This window comes from Seriola aureovittata, chromosome 15 (genome assembly GCF_021018895.1).
Source record: "Seriola aureovittata isolate HTS-2021-v1 ecotype China chromosome 15, ASM2101889v1, whole genome shotgun sequence".
Classification (NCBI taxonomy): domain Eukaryota; kingdom Metazoa; phylum Chordata; class Actinopteri; order Carangiformes; family Carangidae; genus Seriola; species Seriola aureovittata.
The window spans coordinates 25,350,478-25,374,699 of NC_079378.1; the positions used below are offsets into that span (position 1 = coordinate 25,350,478).

At 41.3% G+C, this 24,222-nt stretch overlaps 1 protein-coding gene across 2 annotated transcripts in view; it reads left to right on the plus strand.

Moving 5' to 3' along the window:
- The window catches only part of LOC130182082 (roundabout homolog 2-like), an 80,341-nt gene that overhangs the window by 38,426 nt on the left and 17,693 nt on the right, over positions 1-24,222 (plus strand). Inside the window, exons 3-15 of one of the 2 annotated variants that reach the window (XM_056396652.1) lie at positions 2,310-2,467; positions 2,607-2,727; positions 2,871-3,009; positions 5,681-5,817; positions 7,011-7,022; positions 7,546-7,670; positions 8,397-8,568; positions 12,322-12,527; positions 16,856-16,937; positions 17,046-17,211; positions 17,577-17,743; positions 17,829-17,950; positions 19,703-19,934. In XM_056396652.1, coding sequence (XP_056252627.1) covers positions 2,310-2,467; positions 2,607-2,727; positions 2,871-3,009; positions 5,681-5,817; positions 7,011-7,022; positions 7,546-7,670; positions 8,397-8,568; positions 12,322-12,527; positions 16,856-16,937; positions 17,046-17,211; positions 17,577-17,743; positions 17,829-17,950; positions 19,703-19,934 — 1,839 coding nt within the window. The remainder of the gene's footprint in view (positions 1-2,309; positions 2,468-2,606; positions 2,728-2,870; positions 3,010-5,680; positions 5,818-7,010; positions 7,023-7,545; positions 7,671-8,396; positions 8,569-12,321; positions 12,528-16,855; positions 16,938-17,045; positions 17,212-17,576; positions 17,744-17,828; positions 17,951-19,702; positions 19,935-24,222) is intronic. The other variant, XM_056396651.1, reaches the window with a different exon arrangement.

Consider the following 24,222-nt stretch of genomic DNA (forward strand, 5'->3'; position numbering starts at 1 on the left):
TTATGGCTGTAATGAGAATGAAAAGCAAACTGAACACAGAGCCAGGGTATTTCATTTTTTTGTGCTATGAGTTTTACAAACTATCATTTAGTGTCAGTGTTGCAGCATGTAGTTGGTTTAACTGTTGGTTGGTTGGTTAACATAATGACTGAAAAAAACAAGAATGACCTCGATATTATCTTAACTAATGCTAAATACAGAAAGAGTGAATTATAATTATATAACTATTACAATTAGCTCCAGTTTTTCATTAATTAGTCATTCATAACACATGAGATCAGAAGTGACACTTAGCAGCTCATTTTTATTCACAAGTAGAAAAAAAGACTTTTAATTTTGAGTCTTTCTTTTATTTTCACAGTCATGGCTGTTGTCACACATTACACTTTATTATTTAAAACTGGCCTAGAGTAAGGCTTTTCACAAAAACAGCATGTCATAAGCTATTAATGCAAAGAGGACACAACTCATTGCATCCAAATCACAATCTCTATTTTTAACCATAATTCCAGTGATGGCTTAGAGTACAATCATTCCTGTAGCTGCTTTAAGCAGAGGAGCTTTTGAATTGATATTTGGGATAACAGTTTTGACAGAATTAGGAGGTTTTGAAGATGTAACCTTTTAACTTAGCGGCAGCTAGCTCATACGTCTGCTCAAAATGCATGAGTATGGCTTTTACATGGATTGCTTGAAAATTCTTGATGTTCTCTCTCCTTTGAACACAAACTCAAGCACAGACTCCCCTGCCAAGGAAAAATAAAGTGTCCAACAGCGGAAGAGTACAGACACAACCCGCTCATAAATGAAATTCTAAGGAACTAACAATATATATAGGAAAATAAGTTATTGTTGCATATTTCACCCATCATATTTCAAGCTGCTGTCATTAACTGGTGCTATTTCTTTAGTATTATATAGTTGTTGCCCCTCCTTCAGGGTATGTTTTTCAAAAGTGACACTATAACGTTTAAGAGTGAATGTTGCTGCTGTTAATAAAGACATTTTGAAACCATTGTCCCCATGACGCTAAATGAGACCTTGCACATCTTCCCTTGTTTAATAAAGCTTCATAAAGGATTGTTTGAGTCAGTCAATATCACCGGTCACCGCTCCTTTCTGAAGATGTGAAGATACATGTACAACCTCGTGTCCAGAAACCAAGGTCTGTAACTGCAACAGAATTCAGGCCCATCATCGAGCTGCCATTTTTCATCCAGGGTTTCAGTCTCAGTGAAACTGTCATGTTTTATTAGTCAGAATAATAGCTCTGAAAACTTCACAACGCATGGACCTGTATCACCCCCTCTGTTTGTAGAAGTCAGAGGCCACAGTGCAGCATTTGATGCTGCGGAGTCGACCACGGCATTTTATGAGTTTGAAGAAAGACAATGACGGCTCGGGCTGAAGGAGTCTTTGGTCCACATCTTAGCTTTGCACTGAAATGTTTTCAGCCATCATAACCAGCTTTTCTTCACCGCCCCACATAGAAATAACCAGTATTATTCATAACCATAACATCCATTTTTATTACCATCAAACATTTATATTCCGACCATCAATCTCATCCAGATACTCATACAGCGTCTATTCTCTCTCACATATTGTATTGCATTTATAATATCCTGTTGCAGAATTGTCTTTGGCTGTTAAAGTTTCTCAGAGGACCCTTTGAATTTCCCTGTCGCACAAACTTTACTACTCCCGTACTGCACGAGCTCATTCATACTCCCCAGAGGATGATCCGTGTGTGTCAGATACCACTGTGTGTTCTGGAGTGATGTATAGCTTCAGTAGGTTATCTGTTTTATCCAACACTTTCACATTGTCTGATGTAGCCTGAAGGAAGCCTGTAGTAGGGCTTTACAGATCTAGTGTTGCTTGAATTTTTAATGCAGGATCTTTCACTTATTGTTCTCAACCTCCTTATTTGTGTTGCTTCTACAGTTTTACTTTGCTTTATGTTTCTAGGTGTCTTTCCCCTGCATCTTGTCCTGTTAATCCTACCTGGCTTTACACACTCTCAGGTTTATCTGCAGAGATCAAAGGAGAGCCTGTACCCGACCCTCAGGGGGAAAACTGTATTATTAAAGACAGATAGATTGCTGAGGGTCCTGCGAGGCAGTCTACTTCAAGAATGATCTTTTAGACTCATATTAGACAGAGATGGTCGGGGTCAGTTAGTCCATGACAGCTCAGATGGGGTGCAACTTTCTGGGTCACATAATTGAGCAGCAAATTCAAACTAATCAACTGAATGAGTCATTGTTACAGTCGGAGTAACGCCCTTTTTTTTTTTTGTCTCTTAGTGTTACGCGATGACTTCAGACAGAACCCACAGGACGCAGTGGTGGCGGTCGGGGAGGCTGCAAGTCTGGAGTGTCAGCCTCCACGCGGCCATCCTGAACCCACCACCTTCTGGAGGAAAGATAAGGCTCGTCTCGACCTGAAAGATGACAGGGTCACGGTGGGTTACTCTCCCAGGGGCCACTCCTCCGCCTTCAACACAACCCTCACTCTCAATCACATACTTAGTGATTCACTTTTACAATGTAAAGGCCTTCATATTGAACTGGGTGATTCTAATTACATGCATGTGTGGTCAGGTACGTGGGGGGAAGCTGACCATCTCCAATACCAAGAAGAGCGATGCAGGGATTTATGTGTGTGTGGCGGCCAACATGGTCGGGGAGAGAGAGAGTGAAAAAGCTCAGCTCTCAGTGTTTGGTAAGAAGATGTGCCTGTGTCAACAACTAATAGGGCATGACTTTTTTTTTTTCTTATTTACCGCTCACTAACACATACAGCATTTACCACTCTGTCGAAAGTATATATTTAGCACCCGTGTTATGTATACTGCCCACATCCAGAACGACCAGTGTTCGCGCAGCGGCCTGTGAACCAGGTGGTCTTAGTTGATGAGAGCGTGGAGTTCAGGTGTCAGGTCCACGGTGACCCCCCGCCTACACTGCGCTGGAAGAAAGAGGACGTGGAGATTCCCCGCGGCAGGTGAGGAATATGTGGGAATGTGAGCAGCGCATACGTCCGTGTGTGTGTGTGTGTGTGTGTGTGTGTTTGTGTCCATGTGTGAATATTAATACAGTAAAAGTGATGCTGGATAAATGGTGAAGGAGAGCTCGGCAGGCACTGAGGCACTGAAGGATCCAGAGATGGACACATAGCAGGAGCACATGTTTAATATAAAGCACTCCAATACATTAGCCCTGCAGGGATTAGTAACTGTGATGCATGATGTCCAGTTAGTGGGAAAGGCGATGATTCAGTTCTGTGATCATTTCTGAAGCCAGTTTGTGGTGCTGTGTGTACCCATGTAATAGGCATATGATAATTGCTTTCTAACCGTCGTTATCATCCTGTCATGTGGGTTGTTACAGTCTAGTCACTTCTCAGCATGTTATACTTTTAAATACAGTATGTCTCATTATCTAATCTGACCATCCATTTAAACCTTTTCATTTCTCTCTTAGGGTTAAACAGCTCTTCTTTTTAATGTTTCATCTCACTCTGTTAATCTTCAGTGAGACACCTGAGACCTGAGTGTACATAAAAAACAGAATAAAATCAATTCATGAGGAGATAGTCCAAAACCATTTACAGTACAATTGAAATAACGCACAAGGAACATTTTGAACATACGAGACGCCAAGATCATAGAACACAGCCAACAGTCTTATCAGTTGTGTTTTGGGAAGGTTTTGTTTCTAAAATGTGGATAACTTATAAATAAATATAAAACGTATATCTTTAGTGTTCTGTAGCTTATTCCTTGTGTCTCGGGTGTTGAATGCAAACCTTCGGTACGTGGAGTGTTAGCCAATCATGTGACTGAGTTTGGTGCGTACCAACTGATCTGACCAAGAGAGACGTAATATACGACGGTAATTTGACATTAATACAAAACAAGCGCTCTTTCTGTTCCACACACATCATGAGAAATGACCTATGTCTATGGACTGATGTCTGTCAATTCTATGATATGTTTCATAACCCCCGTAAACCTGTGCAGAGCCAGACTCTTTGTGAGAGATGGTCGAGATGCATAACTTGATTTATCGGTGCAGCACTGGGTACAATATCAGGGCAGTTATATCATCTGTTTTATGAGTTTATTTTTAGCTCTGGACTGATGGAAATTTGTACTGACTATTTATATATAGACATTATTGGAAATGATTTTGTTATGATATTAAAACTGCTAGCAGGTAATCCAAATACATCAAGTGTGTCGACTACACAGATGAAACTAAAGCAAATAAAGAACGTGTGATGCTGGTGAGTCATCTCTCTCACATTAGACTTCAGCTGTTTCTTCTGAGAAATGTCATCTTTCATCTTACGTGTGCTACAAGTTTAACAAACACCTGTGACAAGCCATTAGTGCTATAAGGAGGCAGTATGACACCTTCTGAGATGTGTCAATGTTTATGATGCAGATTATAGTGACTGTGTGTCTGTCTGTCTGTGTGTCTGTCTGTCTGTCTGTCTGTCTGTCTGTCTGTCTGTCTGTCTACCTGCTTGTGTCGTGCCCTCTACCTCAGTAGCCCTTGACTCCAGAAACATGTCCTACTTTCAGACCTGCCTCGCCTCACTTCCCTCCTTCCACTTCTTTCATTCTTTTCGAAACCCGTCAGCCTCCTGGGAAGTCTGTATCTGGGTCAGAGATGTGCTGTGAATGGAGTCCTCACCAGACTCTGGACAGACCCCACAACCCCCGTCGATATTCTGCCCACACCCTTTGGAACATCTATTTCAGATGTGACTTTTTCTCACCCCTTGTGCCATTTCTCTGCCTGACTTGTCTCCCATCTCTGAATCAGTATGGCTGGCTAGACAATTTCACAGGATCTCTCATACCAAAGGGGACCCCAGAGAGGGAGAGCCCGACTCCTTGCTCCTCCTATACTCATTCTGTCTGTAGCCCCTCTGAGGCACTTATCTAAACTCTGGTAGCTGAGATGTTCCTCTCACTCTAACTGCACCACTGCTGCATTACAGTATGCTGCACTGGTGGATACACACTGATGCATGGAACATCTCTATGAATAAGTCATTTCTTACTGCTTGGCTCATTCATCAAATTCAGTTTGTCAGACTGTGCCACTCCCTTACTCTCCGAGTGTTTGTCTATCTCTCCCTCTGTCTCCGTCTCCCCTTCTTTTTGCTTGCTCTCTCCTACACACACACACACACACACACACACGCACACACACACTCATACACGCACATATAGCATAGAATAGTGCAAAGCCCACACCACAGTGGGTGGCTCGTCTTTATAAATATTGAAATAGTGGAACAGTCAGGGTTCCAGCTGAAAGCACCTTTCATTTTGCCATGCCTTCATCTCAGCATAATTGCTCCCCTTTTTCTGCCTCCGTAGCACAGTCTGTGCAGCTGAGAGTCTTAATTGCCTTAGAAAGTCTGTCTTCGTTCTATCAAAAATGACACAACCTTTATAAAAGCACAGAAAAAAAGTTTACACAACCTTGATTCAATTTCAGTGTTTGTTGATTGCATTTCCTTGATTTAAAAAAAAAGAAAAGAAAAAAAAATCAAATGTGAATTTTAATCCACATGAAATTGTTTCTGATCTTCCAGTTTTATGAAATCAATCTGAGATGTCACTTGACTCGATGTCACTCTTCCTCTGTGTTGCCAGGTATGACATCGGATATGAAAAAGAGGATTTCCTGCTGAAGATTAAAAAAGCGTCAGTCAGTGATCAGGGAACCTTCACCTGTCTGGCAGAGAACCGTGTGGGTAAAGTGGAGGCCTCTGCCTACCTGACCATCAGAGGTGGGTAACTGCTCGTGGACTCACTTTGTGGTAAAGCTCATAACCCATCCCTGGTATTTTTTCGTATCTCCCAAAGCAGGCCGCAGGACAATCAGTCCTTTATTGCCCACTTTACGAGTGTTATTGCCCCCCTGCTGAGAGGCTGGGCCTGGCCTCAGCTTTTATTTCATATATAACGGGCTGATGTAGTTGATTGCCCCAGATCTCCAGCTAGGCCCCAGATATGAACAATCTAACCAGCTTTAAGTGAACTGTTATGACCTCTCCTGGGGGTCGTATTCTCCCTCCAGCCCACTCACTCCATATTTACACCATATCAATGGGAGGAAGCTATTTCATAGTAAAGATTGATATTGTAAAAATTAAAAAAGTGTTCCTCCCTGCTTTCTGCTCTTTATGTTGTCATTACACTGTTCATACAACTAAAGTAACGTTTGAGTTGCAACCAACCAGCGGCACATTCTTAACACCTGAATGAATATTTCATACGTCGTCATACATACCGTACATCATAGATCTCATGACATTAACTGTTCATTCCTTCTTTATTATAATGAAATTTTTATTCTTGTCCCTATTATTCATGCATGAGTTGTCTTACACCTTGAAAAAAAAAGCTCCATGGTGTATTTTAAGATTTGTGTTGGAGTCGAGGCACGGTCTGACTTATATCCATTATGTTAAGCCAGAGTTGTGATTGTGTTCAGGTGAATAATGTTAGCAACTGTATATAGTTAACACAGATAACATAGATCACTGATGCAGAGTCAGTTTAAATGTTAGTGTTGTTATGTTATCTGTTGGTGATAGGTTGAGACAAGACAAGTAATATATGACAATCAGTCAGACGATGATATACAAACACATCTGTGTGAATGTGTTATTTTTATACATACATGAAGTCTTACTACTGATAAATCTGTTCCGTGGGTTTTGGCATCGCCCCCCCCCACCACCACCATCACCACCTTTAATGTTGCCAAGGTGCCATTTCCTTGAGGCCCATGAACTCACCTCCTTTGGTGACCAGAGCATTACCCCCCTCCTCCTTGATCTTCATGGATGGAAACCCAACTCCATCTCATTCATTTCTGATTTTCATTCTTTTCTTTTTCTGTCCCCGTACTCTACTCCTCTGCTCCTCTTCTCTCTGTCGTGTGTTAATCTCACCCACACCATTGTTGTGTCACCAGCTCGCCCCGTTGGTAAGTAAGAGCTGATCCCATTGTGCATGCGTTGCTCTCTTTCTGTTTTTGATCAAACACGTACAGTATGCATGTACTGTTGTGGCATTCCACAAACACATTCATCAGACTATTATTGAACATGCATATCTACATTGTTACGATCAGCCCCTGACTTCCCCTGGCAGTGTTTTGTAGCAGCAGTGGATTTACCACTTCACTTTTTTTTTTTTTCAAATGGGGGTCCAGATATGGATGATACGCCTTAGTGGAAAACCTTGAATCGAGGACATCAAGGCACCCTGCTAATTAGCTAGTATCATTCATTCTGATGTTGTGGCAGCTGAATGAATGGCTTGTGTGACCGGCATAGTCAAGAAATAGCTCTCAAACAAATGAGACAAAACCTAATGCATGAACCTTTTAGCTTGCAGCTGGACCTTCAGTCCAAACTGTTTTTTTTTTAAGCAGCCCTTTATAATACACACTTCTCTGTGCCAATGTGTTGCTATTGTGTTATTGTTTATTTTACCTTTAACCTCAGAGGCACCCCAGTTTGTGGTGCGACCCCGTGACCAGATTGTGGCTCAAGGACGAACAGCTACCTTTCCCTGCGAGACCAGGGGCAAACCTCAGCCCACTGTGTTCTGGCAACGAGAGGGCAGCCAGGTGAGAATACTGATTTAAACAAATGTACTCGTGCATGTGTGTCTATAAGGATATGTGCATGCTGGGGAATTGATTATTTCTCTCTATACACATAAATTCTGGAACCACGTCAAAAGTAAAATATGTAAAATATAAAAAAAGCATCTGACTAAAAGGATCAAACCAGGGGACAGCAGAATATAGTTCTGTCCCACATATAGATGAAGTGGTCATTTATCATCAATCGACGCCAGTCTGACCAGCCAAATCACTTAGCAAGAAACAATGTCATGTGCTGCATTAGAGTCATTAGACATAATGAAAGCAGGCTAATGTCCTTTGCTGCCCATCAGCTTGTCTGCTTGGGGTGCAGAAACGGAGAACGCTGATGCCTCAATTTCATGACCATGACTGCAGGTTATCACAGCACAGATTATCACTCTGGGGGTAAACTGCCATTCAGGCTTAGTAGGAAAGAGACATTGACCCACTTTTCTAACTGAAATGTACATAATTGTCAGAGTATGTAAATGTATTGAAGGCACAGTGGTGATTTCTTTTTTAAAAGTCAGTTATGTTGGTCAAAGATGTAACGTTAAAATCAAATAAACTCATTCTCATTCTCGACAACAGAGAAACACACTGGAGAGGGCGGCCATGAACAAAACACACAGCAGAAGGTTCCAGGCTCTACATTTAATGCTAATTCAATCCCATAACACTTAACGTTACTTGCACTCCCTGCAGGATCTTCTGTTTCCCAACCAGCCGACACAGGGAGACAGCCGCGTGTTTGTGTCCGTGAACGGAGAGCTGACCATCTCATCTGTGCAACGCTCTGATGCAGGGTATTACATCTGCCAGGCCCTCACTGTAGCGGGCAGCATCATGGCCAAGGCGCAGCTGGAGGTATCAGACGGTAAGTCCGAAAACACACATAACAAATGTATATAATCTATAATACAGTGTATTAATATATGAAAACTATGATGATGTGATTTAGTATCACCAACATTAGTTAATGTTACATAAAAGTTAGGTTTGAACATTTTATACTTACATCCCATTGTTACATCCTGTTAGATACATTATGCATCAGGGAGGTACATGCACAGTATTGGTGAATACTTAAAACAATATTGCACGATTGCACGGCTCAATACACAGGTAATCTCACCAGGAGGGTTTTCTCTAAAAAGCTAAAGATGACAGAAACACCACTGCTTTTCTGATATGAAGTATAAACTTAGCAGTTTGTAACTGAGTTGATCTGTAGAGGAGATGGTGCTGAAAAGTGATGGGACTTCTTCACGTTCTTCTCATGACTTTCAGATATGTTTGAACCACCAAACATATTTTACTTAGCTTCCTGAAGTCACATTGTTTTGGCAATGTTCAAACTGGGTCAGCAAAAACATGCATTACATTTTAAAAGCCTTGTCAATGGTTTTCTGCATTTGATGTTGGTGCATTTTTTTTTACTGGGTTATAAATCATACAAAAAACACACACATAAGCTTGTAGCATTATCCAGACCTAATAAAACATTGAATACCAGTATACCACAGGTTATTTGTCTGCCCATACATTTAAAGCTGAACATGCATCTGTATGTTCTAAAAGCCCGTCACCCACAGTCAGCCTTTTCATTATCACCTCACTGTGGTAAATGTGAATGGTCTGAAAAGACTGAAACTGTGTAAAATAAAGCTGTCTCCTTGATGGAGAGACACTTTGCACTTTTTTTTGACAAAGCTTTAATGTCAGCATTAAGTGCTGAGCCGCTGCCAGCTGGGAGCTGTTTATGCCCTTCTCTCCATTTATTTCTTGGCTTTTTCTCCCACACATTATTAAATTAACATCTGTTGAAGTTTTTTTTGGGGAGGAAATGACTCCTGTTCTGTCACTCAGAGGAGATGGATCAATATCCAAATGTTTGGTGCAGAGCACAAGGGATGGGAGGACTGCCTTTGATTGATGGCTGTAAACAAAGATGGATAGAGAGTTGCCTACTGGAGTTTTGGATGCTTATGGCTTTACTTAATAATGGAAGATCACTTTCCATTGATGTGTCAAAGAGGATCCTAGATGTGGTCCTTGCTGCAACTTAAAGACTCCTTCCAATGAAAATCTAGTGTTTAACCTTGTTAACGTCCATATGATGTTTTTATATAATACAGACATGTGATAGTGAAATAATCATCAACACCATGACTGAGTGTTTCCACCTTGAACTGCAATGAACCAATGATAGTCTCATAAACACAGATTCAGGGTTTCATACGTCACAGACCTGAGGAACCAATCCTGTCAACTTGTGGGGATGGGGGGGCGGGGCTAAATACACCTGAAACCTTCTCAGTACAGAGATAGTGAGAGTTAGCATTAGCACAACTGCTAACACATTGCCAGTTACAAGCTAACAAACAACAAATAAAAGATGCTAACTGTGCTAACGGTCCTGATCCGTCTGCTAGTCTCTGGTTCTGGTCTCAGACTCCTCCTCTGAGTCTGGGTCTGACTGAGGCTCAAACATGTGGCTGAGTCTCTCTGATGTTTCCTCCTCTCACCATCTTGATACTCTCTGCTCTTTCACCTGTCCACCTGAAGCCAGCAGGTGGTGGGCGGGACACAAGGCCTGATCCAGATTTCTCGAGGAAGCAAAGTGCTGATGTGCTTCCAGACTTAGGTTTCTATTTGTTTGAAAAAAAAATTAATCACAGCAGCATACATATTTTTATATTGTTTGAAACATGTCTGGAGAAGACCTTTAAAGTTGAAGCTGTAGTCATTCTGGTGCAGAATTAGTACGTACAGTTCTCCTAACCAGTGTAACAACAGGAGTCTTGCACTCCATGATGCGCACACATACTCAAGCATGCAAGCTGAGGCAGACTGTGTGTGAGGGTTGAAACAAAGTCGTATTCAGCCATTTGTGGCTGAAAGATGTTTGGAGTGTTCTGAGCAGAGGGATAGACAGCTGAAATACCGCAGAAGTGGTCTGACAATTTTCTGTGGATGTGAAAGTGGGTCACTGTTAGAATCCATTGCAACTGCAGTGAATCCAAGATGACCACAGCTCTCCGAGCTGCACATATTTCAAAGCCATATTTCAAGCCCACAGGGGGTGAGTTTTTGATACCAGATAGATTTTGGGTGAGCTTGAACCTGTCTGACCTATTCCTGCAGACACTGAGGATACCTGGAGGCTAATGGTGGCTACTGCTGTGATGCTTGATCAAAGAGTACCAACCAGAACCTTGACAGTTACCTCTCAACTCTAGTTTTGAGCCGTGGTATGGTGGTATTTGTAGAAAATGATGCTCTGACTATGTTGACTCGTCTAATTAATATTTTAATTATAAACATTCACTCAGTGGCACGCATGTAGCTAGTAACTGGATCCTTTTGCCTCCAAATCTACAGTAAACCAGTTCAGTTTGTTTTGCAGCCTGAGTGGCCATTGGTCAGGACAAGTGACGAACAACCTCCAAAGCAACATTTTATTATTACCTTTGTCTCTAAAGCTGGAGAGCATGATTGCATTTCTTACTGAACTGCTAAATCAGGAACAGCAATATAATGTTGGTGTTTGCTCTCTCGTCTGTTGGGATTCTGATAGCTTGCTGTACAGTAGATGTAATGTTGCGACGTTAGACTGTCTATAATCAGTATGGAGACTAATCTCATGTTCAACTGAAATAAAAAGCATTTATCTCATTTTCATAACAGTCACATATCAGTCATATTCCAGTAGATGCTTCTCAACAACACAATGTGCAGCAGATGATGTTTATATTGTTACACAAAAGCAAACAGTTTTCTGTCTATAAAACGGAGTATCACATTTGGTTCTCCTCACTGTACTCTGTGCTTCAGCTAGTTGTACCTGATTTCACTCCCATTCTGCTGGAGCTGCTGTGTTCCTCATTGTGCTGAAGGAGGTGTGATGGAAGATAAGGCAGGAGGAACCTGCTGTAAACACTTGTGCGAATGGAGACAGACCTGATAACAGTGGAGAGCAGCAGTGAGGAAATTGAAAGCGGGGGGTAGTTACAAGGCCTAGAGAGATTCAGCACTCGAGAAATTACTATTGCACAGTGCAGAAGCTGTTTTCTGGGCGATATAACATGCTTTAAAAAGCTTTAAAAGAGATGTATTGTTGTTCTGCTTGGCATGCTAATTCAGAGTTTAGTTTAGTGTGTGGGGGGGTTAGGGCCGGGGTGGGGGGGGGGTGAGAGATGCCAAGAGGGAGGAGGTGCAGCCATGAGTCAGAGGAGTAAGAGAGAGGACAGGCAAGAATGTGTTGAGGGGTGTTATAAAGTAGGTATGGTAATTAGCACCATGGGTGAAGCATCGTTAATCCTCACCTAGTAATTAAAGCTCAAAGGTGTGATGCAGTGCCATGAGCACACTGCCCTACTGTGGAAAAGGCTCACTAAAGAGTCACTTCCTCTCACAACAAATCCATCAGATTGAGCGCTAACATATTGGGCCTGCAATCACTAATGCAATTACTGCAATCACAAATTAACACCTTGTGATAAGGTCATGTTTTTTTTTTTTTCTTTCTTACGTTTTTCTTTTTTCACGCCAAGACCATGACATCAAAATTACACTGCTAAGAATGTATTCAAATAATAAACACCTGTTCCTTGATTATTATCCTCAGCCCTGAAGGACCGCCCACCACCCATCATCCGGCAGGGCCCATCCAACCAAACACAGGCGCTGGGAGGTGTGACCCTTCTCAGGTGTCAGGCATCTGGGGAGCCAGAGCCCACGGTCTCCTGGAGAAAGAACGGGGCCAGTCTGCTCGGAAAGGACCCGCGGTTTTCCCTGCTCGACCACGGAAGCCTTCAGATCCAGAGCACCAGGGTGGGTTATAGTGGAATACAGAGACATGCATATACACAGGTGTTAGCATGTGGGATTGTAGACGTAGCATTAGGTGGCACGGTGGACCACAGTTGAAGGATAATTCTGCCTTATTCCAATTTATTTTCATAGTTTTGGGGATCTTCTGTAGCAGGTATGATAGCATCGTACTCATCGTACTCTAGCTGAGATATGGGAACAGGGCACTGTTGCTGTCAGACAAACAACCAGGTTGTAAACAAGCCTGAATGTTTTAAACATGTATGATCATCTGACTCATGTTCATTGTCTCATTAGATCTTATTTTTAAACAAGCAGCTGTGTTTTCAGATCTCAGCAATTAGCTGGAGTGGTGGATGTTGTGTACAGTCTCATTATTACCAGTGGCAATGATGGCCATTGGTAATATTATTACAAAAACAACACTAACCACTACTGAAATAAACCAGAATAATTATTTGTCTAGCTGATCCTGGGTTCAACTACATGATAACTCTATCTATCTATCTATCTATCTATCTATCTATCTATCTATCTATCTATCTATCTATCTATCTATCTATCTGTCTGTCTGTCTGTCTATCTATCTGTCTATCTATCTATATGTCTGTCTATCTATCTGTCTATCTATCTATCTGTCTGTCTATCTATCTGTAAAACAAATAATTATTAAATAACATTTTAAACCAAATAGAAGATCAGTTGAATCTCCTGTAGATGTGCATGTAAATAATCATACTGTTGTAAACAAGGCCAAGTCCTTTTTCTTCTCCATTGGCAATAACTCCTAACTGTGTGTGTGTGTTCACCCACCTCACTGCACTGTCAATGAAAACAGCTCGGCGTGTAAAGAAGGAATCACATGTATCATATATTCAGTGAATAGATACAAACACACATGTCTAGTGGTTAAGTTTTTTGTGTTAGTACATCACATCACTCTATTGCATGCAGAAGAGGAAAGAGAAATCCTCTCATCTGGCAACTGATGTCAGCTGAATGTAATTCAAATGGACAAGTGCAGTCAGGTTGCTTTTAAAAGATGAATAGTGAATATTGACTTTTATAAGTCATTAAACGCTGCAATTTAGTCGGAATCTCTGAGGCAGCAGTTAGAGTCAAGGACTCAAGGACAGGGACCAGTAAGCAGAGTTTAAAGGGGGTAATATAATGGAGGAACTGCAATATACAGTGTCCTGTCACAGTGTCAAAGTGCTCTCTCTGTGTCACCCTCTCTCTAGAGAGCCAGCACACTTGTGAGTGACTCCTGAGGTACTGCCAATATGAAATAGATTGTCATATCTCTTCTTTCCTGCGTCAGCACTGATGAGGATAATGTTGATGGCTCTGGGAATATGGGGAGGTGGGGGGTGGGGGGGGGGTGACTATTATTGGAGGAAATCAATTAAGAAAATTAATGTAAGCTCTTACTGGGCTCTTTGTTTTTCATTGGCTGGTGTTAGAGTTTCCTCTCATCCACTCTCGGGCCTGTTCTCAAGCCAAATGCAGGCCAGTGGAGGTTAATGCATTTTTACTGTACTACTAGCTGTGAACCTCCTTCAAAAGCCCGGACTGACGTAAGAGCTTGTAGAAACCACCTGGGATCAGAGCTACAAAGACTGTTGGATTCAGTCAAACAGCACAGCAGAAGAGCATAGCCTGGAAGCTGTATTAGTGGTGTTATTGGGATGAGCAGAGACAATCTCTACAGGCCAGTTTCATGGAAAAGACATCACCTCTTTGATTTTGACAATTTTTGGTCTTTAGATTCTGTTCTTAATAATATTGCATAAGCTAAAAGAAAGTACCAAGTCTCAGCTTTGAGTAGGCTTTACATCACCGTAGAAAGAACTGGGAGGGAGATATAGTCTTTTTACACCTTGTGTCCAAAGTTTATGGGTTAAAACTTATTGAACAGATACACATGAAGTCAAACTAAATCAGAATATTTGATATTTTATGGTCAATGAAGTCCAGACACTGTGTATCTCCCCTCCCAGACCTTCACTGTCCACACTTTGAGCTGTTGCTTGTTGTGGGTCTCTCTGCCTTCAGTTTGATCTCCAGCAAGTGGAATCCAGCTTGAGGATGTTCAAGCCTTTAGACAAACATATTCCACCTCTTCACCATGAAAACCTCCTTGGCTGCTCCGGTCGTATGTTTATGATCGTTGTCCTGCTGAATGATGAAATGCGGTGCAATGAGTTTTGATGCTTTTGGCTGAATCTGAGCTCAGAATGCTGCTGTTTACCTCTGCAGTCGTGCTGCTGCTTCCGTCAGCTGTGACAAAATCAATAAACTGCCATCGCGCCTGAACCATTGACAGTCATACCAGAACCAGAGCCAAAACAGAACCAGCACTGTGTTTGACAGATGAGGTGGTGGCTCTGGGTCATGAGCCGATCCTTGTTTTTCTCCACACTTTCCTCTTTCCATCATTTTGACAGAGGTTGATTTTTGTTGCATCACTCCATAGACCGTAGCTCCAGCTTCCTGTTGGATGTTTTTTGTGAACTGTGGCGTGCCCTTTCTGTTTTTGAGGGTTTGCATCTCTTGGTGAATCCTTTGATGTTATGGTGGTGAAGTCTTCTCTTACAGTTTTTCTCAGTCGCTTTGGTACATTTCTTGAATCATCCTCGACATTTGCAAAACAGTAAGTGAATTTCTCAAAACAATTCGTACAAATAGCAAAACACCATGGATTACCTGCAAAAGCCAGTCTCTTGCTCAAAATCCTTAGTTCATCTCTCAAAAGTAAATATCTGTGTCAATGAACACGTCACTGCCATCAGATGAAAAGTCCTTGTGTTATTGTGTACGGATAAGACAGTCAAATTGCTTAGTCGTGTTGTCAATATAACAGTTTACTCTGGAGGGATGTTCTGATGTAAACTATGGCTAAAGTTTTGATGACACTTATTGTAAATTGTAAGTTACACCTTAGTGTATTGACTGCAAGAGACTGGACAAGATTCACATTTATGCTTTTACTGTTTGTACTGTAATTTGTTGACAGACCATGTCATTGCGATACAGAAAGGCCTCTTCTGCCTCTTCCTCTGTTTTGCCTCCCAACTCCTCCTCCACGCAGCCTCACTCCTCTTCCTCTTCTTCTTCTCTCTGGCTGTTGACCCCGTCCAATTCCTTGTCCTTCCATTGTCAGACATTGTAACATATATATATATATATATATATATATATATATATATATATATACTTGCCAGTTGGTTCATGAGATGCACCTTTGAGAATTTCAGAAAACTGGTTGATCATTTGTTGATCTAATGCTTCACACATTTCCCTTCGTTAGAGAAAGTCAAGATTCACCTGGGAGCAATTTATCAATTCAGGACAGATTTAGAAAAATAAGTCTAATGGAAATGTATAGAGATATGTTTGACATATTATGACAACTTGTTCAACCATTTTGCATGTAAAGACTTATGCGATGAACTAATGCCTAAATGTTGTGGGGGGTGAGACTATTCACAGAGACCCATTATAATACATTTTGATCAACCTGACATAAGCAATTGATAATGTAGGAAACAGCAGAGAATTGAACATAATCATTTGCATGATGAACCAAAGCATTTGCAACTTGTTCAAAGAAATGAAAAACTGCTTTTTTGATTTGCACAAGTGACACAATGATGTGAAGATTGAACAAGTAGTTTTGAGAATTTCAATTCTGATCTGAGAAACGAACCAAAGCGACTGAGAAAAACTGTAATCATTGACAAGGAAACATGTACAGCTATAGCATTACTATAAAAGACTTTTTCTTCACCACACAAATGATTTTCTAGTTTTAAATTTCTAGCTTTCGTAGAATGAAGTCTGTTTGGGAACAACAACTACCTTTGATATCTCTGTTGGATTGGTTTTTTAGCCTCATTATTATCTTCCTCTCTTGCACTGTCACCTCATTATTCCTCATATTGACATACAACTCCACCTCAGTCTAATTGGCAAGTCTTAACTCTCAATCAACAATACACAGCTGCCCAAGAAACATTTAGTGGCCAATTACTATTGAACCCTTGCAGCTTGGGTAGTATGTGTTAAAAGGGTCACATCTCAAACACACTTCTCTCAATATTGACGTAAACCTACTCAAATTAAAGCTTGATGTAGCATTCATTATTTTATTTCAATTTGAATGTGCTGAAGCACCGAGCCTGAAGGACAAAAATAATAATGGAACTGTCCAAATACTTAACTGGGATCACACTTGGGTTTCTAGTTGTATCAGGTATATTAAAGTTGTCATACTGTCAGAGAGTTTATTGAACATAAATGATAACGACATAATCTTCCGTCCGTAGATGTCTGATTCTGGGCTGTACACCTGTGTAGCCACCAGCTCCAGTGGAGAAACATCGTGGAGTGCCTTCTTGGATGTCAGAGGTCTGCTTCAATACTAATAATCCATATGAAAAATGAACACACTGTTTTTTGATATCCTTTACTTTTGTAGGTATTCATTTTGCCTCTTTGCGTTTCTTCCTTTGTCAGACTCCACTGAGCTCGTAGACTTCATGTCGCACAATGCTACGGCCCTCCCAGGGCCGCCCTCCAAGCCAGAGGTCACTAATGTTACCAAGAGCAGTATCTCGTTGTCATGGGAACCGGGGCCAGAGGCGGGCTCCCCAGTGTCCTCCTATGTCATTGAGGCCTTTGGGTATGTCTGTGACCTATGGCCTCGAGCTACGTTTAGTGACCCCAAACTTTCATGGCAGTAACAGATGTGGGTGTTTCTGTGTGCACTGAAGCACGCCAGGACAGTTCCAGCAGAATATTCTGGATGGATTTTCTCTTACAGTTACTCTTAGAAATGAATTAGAATGAGGAATGTTCCGGTATTTAAATTTACATGCTAATTATTTGGAAAATGAAAGCGCACTTTAAGCAGAAAATGATTCTCCCGGTCCCAGCGCTGTTCCCAGTCATTAGGAGCACAGGCCACCAGTGTTGCCCCCAATAAACTGTTTCTTCTCTACTAATGAAAAGACTGGTCCCAACTGAATAGATGTATTCTTTCTACAGTCAGTCAGTGAGTAACAGCTGGCAGACAGTGGCAGACCACGTGAAGACCACCGAGTACACGGTCAAGGACCTACGACCCAATACGGTCTACCTTTTCATCATCAGGGCCGTCAATGCTCAGGGGCTCGGGGACCCCAGCCCCATGTCTGAGCCTGTCCGGACACAAGGTACAGTAATGAGGGTGTATTGTAATGGAAACTGAGTGATAAGCATCACTAGTCCACTCTAAGTGCTGTTCTTCCTCTCTGCCAGACATTAGTCCCACAGCACAGGGGGTGGACCACCGTCGTGTGCAGAAGGAGCTGGGGGATGTGGTGGTCAGCATGCACAACCCTGTGGTCCTGAGCTCCACTTCAGTGCAGGTCACATGGACTGTGAGTACTCACACCATCTGAAACAAACAAATCTTGTCTAAGCTTGTTTCAGAAGTTACTGTGTTTTGGATTTGTTGGCACACACACACACACAGACACACAGACACACAGACACACAGACACACACACACACACACACACATGATGGGACAGCTATACACTCAGACTGAACAGCTGGTACTCCATCAGTTTAGAATGGTTGAGGTGATGCAGGAATCAAGACTAATGTTTCTATTCAGGACAAATACATCACCATTAGATGCTACATGTGTCACTTCTGGAGTCAGTTTGCAATCAGCCCTTTATCTGGGAAATGTTATTCCTGTCTGTTGGCAAGGCGTCCCTGCTGCCAGCTGCTGTAGGTTAATGACACACCTAGGATGGGTTTACGCCAGTCTGCTATTTCCTACTTGTCAGTACAACTATGGACTGAATGCTGCTGTTAGACTGACACAGTGACAGGTTAAACCTGCATTTGTGGTCCAGCTGAATGGGACCATAGATGACCTTATTATCTGGTACACACAGCACAGAGTTTCTGTGTTGGACTTTATATTTCAATAAACTTTAATTTGACAATCAGACACTCACTAAATGTCAGGTAATAAAACAGAGATGGTGGCAATTTGGAGCCGTTATCCTCACTCCAGACATGATATCAAACTCAAACCTAATCCTGGCTCATTCACTCATCATCTTTCTCTCAGACTCTGTTCACTTGTTTGCACTGCTGACTTTGCTTTTCTGAGAGTTTCCTACAAGACAGTCAAAAGGTAATAATACAAATTCCTCCTGTTTTGAGAGGTAATGGATAGGCCTCTGGAATATTTCTGTCTAATAACTATAGTAAAAAACAAAGACACTAATCTGTACGTTTAAAGTGTTGCTATAACTCAGACATGGTTGTTGTTACATGTCTTTCAGCAACTTCATCATACTGAAGAATGTGCATGACATTGCTAATACATGTGCAAAATTAAACATGTTATGTTTGATAATAAAAAGACAGGTGGGATGTTGCCACTGAATGGCAGGGAAGTGTGCAGTAGATATACTGCAGGTTGATTAACAGTGCCGCCGTCTTTTAAGACAATAGGACAGTGAGCGCAGAGGAGGGTCATTTATTTTGATTCATGGTCTCAACCGTAAATTCTATTTCAAGTAACGTACAGGAACAAATATGTGGATGGAGCTACTTCCTCTGTTTATAAGGCTTTTAGATACACAAATCATTTTGTTAATGAAAGAGAGAGAGAGAAAGAGAGAGAGAGAGAGAGAGGGAGAGAGAGGGAAAGAAGAGAGTTACATCCTGATATGTTTTGACTGCTCTGATGATAAACAGCTGCTTTATATCACGTGTAAAAGCTTTTTCTTGCTTCTGTCCCTGTTAACAAGCCATTAGTATGAGTCGTATCTGTTACATATTTTACTCTTCCCTTGAAATGCAGTAGCAAAAATGAAAATGAGATAAATAAATAAAAGAGAAAAAATTCAGACTATTTTGATCCAGTATTTGGAGTCTAGACTGTTCTGGAGGTGTCTGACCTGGGGGTATTGTTCAGCTTTGGCGAATACCCTCCAACACTCTTCATGTGGTGTGTAGCTTCTCTGCTGCTAATGAAACTGTATGATTAACTAAGCGTGCATTGTCACAGACCGAGGGCACACACTGAATGCTGATCCACAGCTCCAAAGCAGTTTACACACAGATGTATGATGTCTTCATCCCTCTTTCTCTCCTTCTCCTCTCAGGTGGAGAATCCATCCCAGTTTATTCAAGGCTACCGTGTTCTTTACCGACAAACGTCAGGACTGCCCTCCCCAGGGCCTTGGCAGATACAGGACTTGAAGGTTGCCTCAGAGAGGGACATAACTCTCTCTGGTCTGAAGAAAGGCATCGTCTATGAGATTAAAGTGCGGCCATACTTCAACGAGTTCCAGGGTGCAGACAGTGAATCCATGACAGCGCGCACCATGGAGGAAGGTAAGTGACAAATTCACAGTTCTGACAAAAATCTATTTGTCTGCGACTTTGTGTCGCAAGAAATGTAGGATTTAGTTACTTATGCATGAGCAGACGCTCTTGTGTAAATGATTCTACCTACTTTTATATTTAGCTGCCGCTGGTAATGGCTTCGTGGCTAGATAGTAATGGATAATGGCATTTCAAGTACACCCACCCACACACGCACACTGCTGCAGTGCCACGTCCCCAGTGTGTGAAAACAGGTCTCCCAGACAGCACAGTGGGGGTCTGTGACAAGCCCAGGCCTCTGTGGGTTGGTGGGCAGAGGGGGGAGGGGGGAGGGGGGAGGCAAAAACAGTTTCCTTTGACATAAGCTCAGCTCTCTCCTTGCTCCTCTGTGGACCCCTGCTGCCATCTCTCCGTCACACACCAACCACACCTCTGTGATATGACCCACCTTCACTAACACACACACACATACACACACACACACACACACACACGCACACACACTGACACAGTCTCAATCTCCAATGAGCTTTATTGGCGATAGCATTTCTTGGTGTCCTCCTATTGTGCCCGTCAATTGATCAGCTGCTGATTCTTCTAAGGTTAACTGTTTGTGGCATAAATCATGTAACATAATGACACATCATTTGTGGCAGCTGTTATTTGTAAAATTGAATAAATTGCAGTATAATTTGATTTCACACGAGTCGTAACTCTGTAAAAACTAAGACACACATGATACATATATTTCTACATTCAACATAACTCACTTTTTTCAATTATATAATGTCCATAAATCTACTTAAAAATCATAGTAAAAGATGCTCCCTATAACTCCAGGAATTGCCTCAAAAAAACATCATGTTTTTAAATTTTCTTCCATATCAAAATATTCCAGTGATAGTTCTTGTACATCCATGGGTTCACTGCAAACTGGAAGTGCTTACAGCTAATTCAGCGTACCTTTAATGGTCCCGTTTGCCAATAATTAAACAAATATGGAATAAAAAAGTCTGTTAACAGCCTTTAAATAAAAAGCACCATGGCGACCATGGTTTCATAAACATCAAAGGTAAACTTCATAACAAAAACAATCCCAACCTAAAGTTCACTCACTAGCGTTGTCTGGAGCTTTCAACCACTTGGTCTTTATAGATTTTGCTTATCATCATCGATACCTTATCATTGTTGACATGCTAGCTAAGTAGCTGTTATAATTTCATCCATAGAAATACTTGTGAGTTTGAATTATGATTTTGCATCTGTACTGGCTAATAAATCAGTCACTAATGTTCATTCTTGAAATTAGAAATAGTCAATTAGACAATCCAGTCTAGAGGAAACATTGCGAGTTCAGCATCGAACTTCATTCCTTTACTCACCAACAGCTGTCTCCACAGGTGGAAAGAAACAGTCTTATCTCTATCACATCTTTTCTTCTACTGAAGTTAGCATGCTAACCAGCTAGCCCCAGCCTGTTTCATAACTTTCCAATAGCGACTCACTGCAGCCTCCAGTCTGTCCTGAAGACGCAGTTGCTCTGAGGACGTGTTATAAACTTGTCTTGACAACTCAACGATGGTCTTCATGCTACTGCATTCAGGAGCTACATCATTTGGACTGTGGAACATGGCTTGTACTGTCATTAATGTAAAAGAAAAACTTTTGTTCACAGCATCAGTGTCTAATGATGAGAGGATCACAGTGCTGCATCTTCCTCCCAGTAAGATGATAAGGAAGGGTTGTGAACAGGGGATGCAATTGGTGGAGAAAGAGACACTCACCACACTGGAGTCCAATTAAAATGGCCACACAGGATCACTGGAGGTTTTTGCAGACTGGGGCACATGCTCTAGTTACTTGGGGTCCTGGAGACAAGGCATCATGGGAAATGAAAAAACTGGCTTGATCTACCAATACTTTAGAGTCTGAAAATATGCTGCTCTGCAGAATTATGAGAAAAACATTCGTTATCCATCAAAGGAAGATTGGGAATGTGCCACTGCCTTTGTGAAACCCTAGCAGAGGGCATCATGAGGGTGTCAGAGGTCAGAGCAGCCGACGGTTCCCACTGCATGCTGGGGAAAACTGTGTATCAAGATTAATGATCCTCACAACCCTTCGATGAGTTTTCTGTGAGACCAGTGTTTGCCAGAGGCAACATGCTCTGTGATGTCACCACCATCACTTGCCATCCATAGGATGCTCGTGCTTTCCACCCCTGCTGATGGCAAATCAAAGGAAATGCTATTGTGTGCTAAAGTATTAGCTTAGATCAAAGCGGGGTCATTCCAGTGTGTCACTGATCCTACTAGTTTATTTTACAGTACACATGTTATATGGGGACAGGTGTGTTGACATAGAAATATTTGCTAATTCATGAATTAATTAGCTTAATTGATGCAACCATTTGCATAACAGGTTATGTTCACCATTTCTATACCCTGTATATCAGGACATTGGGCAGCTTAAGCGTCTTTTCTTTAATTGCATAACTGTGAGTAAAAACTGAGATGCTCCCTCAGACATTCTTTAAATGACTCTCTATTTGCTGCGTTCATCAGTCGTAATATCAGTATTAGTCACATTATTAAGAACAAGCTATCCTGAGTCATTACTGGTATTGTAGCCATTACTCATCCTCAGGGAAAGCTCCTCATACATACGGAAATTGCACAGCTAGACTTAATGCTTTCCGTCTCCTCCTAATGTAACCCTTTGACTGACTGGACAAGCTCCATCAGTTTGCTGAAACAGCACCAGTGAAATGACACTTTGAAAACTGCACTGACATCAATGAAGCAATGACACATATATAGTTTTAAGTTAAATATCCTCTTTGTCACAACAACAGTGTGAAAAAAACTGAAACTGCACATTTCATTGGTCACAGAACAAGATTTCTGTAATCTCCCAAACTGCTGCACTCTTATTCTATTATTAATAATTTTATTAAGGTAACTGCTGATGCTGATATTCTATGCTTACTTCTGGCATATGGGAATTATATGAAGCAGGAAGTATAGGAAGGAGTAATTGAGAGTCCTGTGCATTTACGTCTTTTTCGCTGGACCAGTTTGCAGCAGCTAGCAGTGTTCAGGATAGAGCACAGCAGCGTTTGACAAAACATTTGAACATTTTAAATTATGACTTATATGCAGTATAACCACAAATTAATATGAGATTTTAACTGCCAGTATGAAATGATGTTGTATGTGTCACATTTTTTATTGATATATATATATATATAGTTTATATATATATAACCTTTTAGCCCAAGCTCATGGATTGTGGTGACAGTCCAGATGTGCAATTTCCACTACTGAACATTTTTTACTTCAAGCCATGGTTGTTATTCTGCATTCTGTGCAAAAGTCCAACATCTGGATAATACAGATAATCAACAAACAATTAACAAATCGGCTGAAGTTTTGCTCTATCTGATCTTTTTGTTTGCTTGTTCTTCCCTCAGTAGATTTAATTAATGATTATGAGCCAGAGAACTAGGTGTTGATTGGCTCTGCAAATGATTTATAAAGGTTGGCTTCCTTCTGCTACACTCTACTTGCATTTATATTGGTTAATGTTTGTTTGAAGTATGGAGTTAAGGTTATCTGTATCTATGGCATGAATGCAGTGTAAAATAAGTATGGGATATTTTCTTTAGTCTTAAACTGAGCTGGCCTGTCCTTAATTAACTGATTTCCATTTTGTAAATATTAGCATCATCCCCATATTGTGACAGTACATCTGTGAGACTTGGTTTAACGGTAATTGTTTCAGAAAGTCAATACAGTCTAAATGGCTGAATATAGATCCCTCAAACTAGGCTGAGTCAATTTGTTAAATGTAATAAAAATAAACTGAATCTCATATGGCTGATTTAATTCCTTTGTACTGCCAGGCTGTCAAATGTTTTACTGATGTGCTGTATCTGTTTAGAGCCCCTCTTTGAAGCACAAGTTAAATCATTTGGGGGGGATTTGTTTCATTTTTCCAATTTAAAAAAAATCCATTGCTTTATGAGTTACCTGAGGCAGATGTTGAGAGCTATCCAGATGTCAGAAAACTGGCAGAGGTCAGTCTCAGGACTGGCACAGACACTCTCTATTATACTTCTAATGTGGCCTGGCTTCATTAGATCCTATCCACCAATACATGCTCTATGAACATGGCTGTTGCCTCTGTGACTCACTGTGCACATGTTTATTGCATTTCTCACCAGCAATTGGCAGAAGCAAGTCCATCTGGAGAATTTAAGTCATAGTATCCTTGTTCCTCTCCAGCCAGGTGGCAA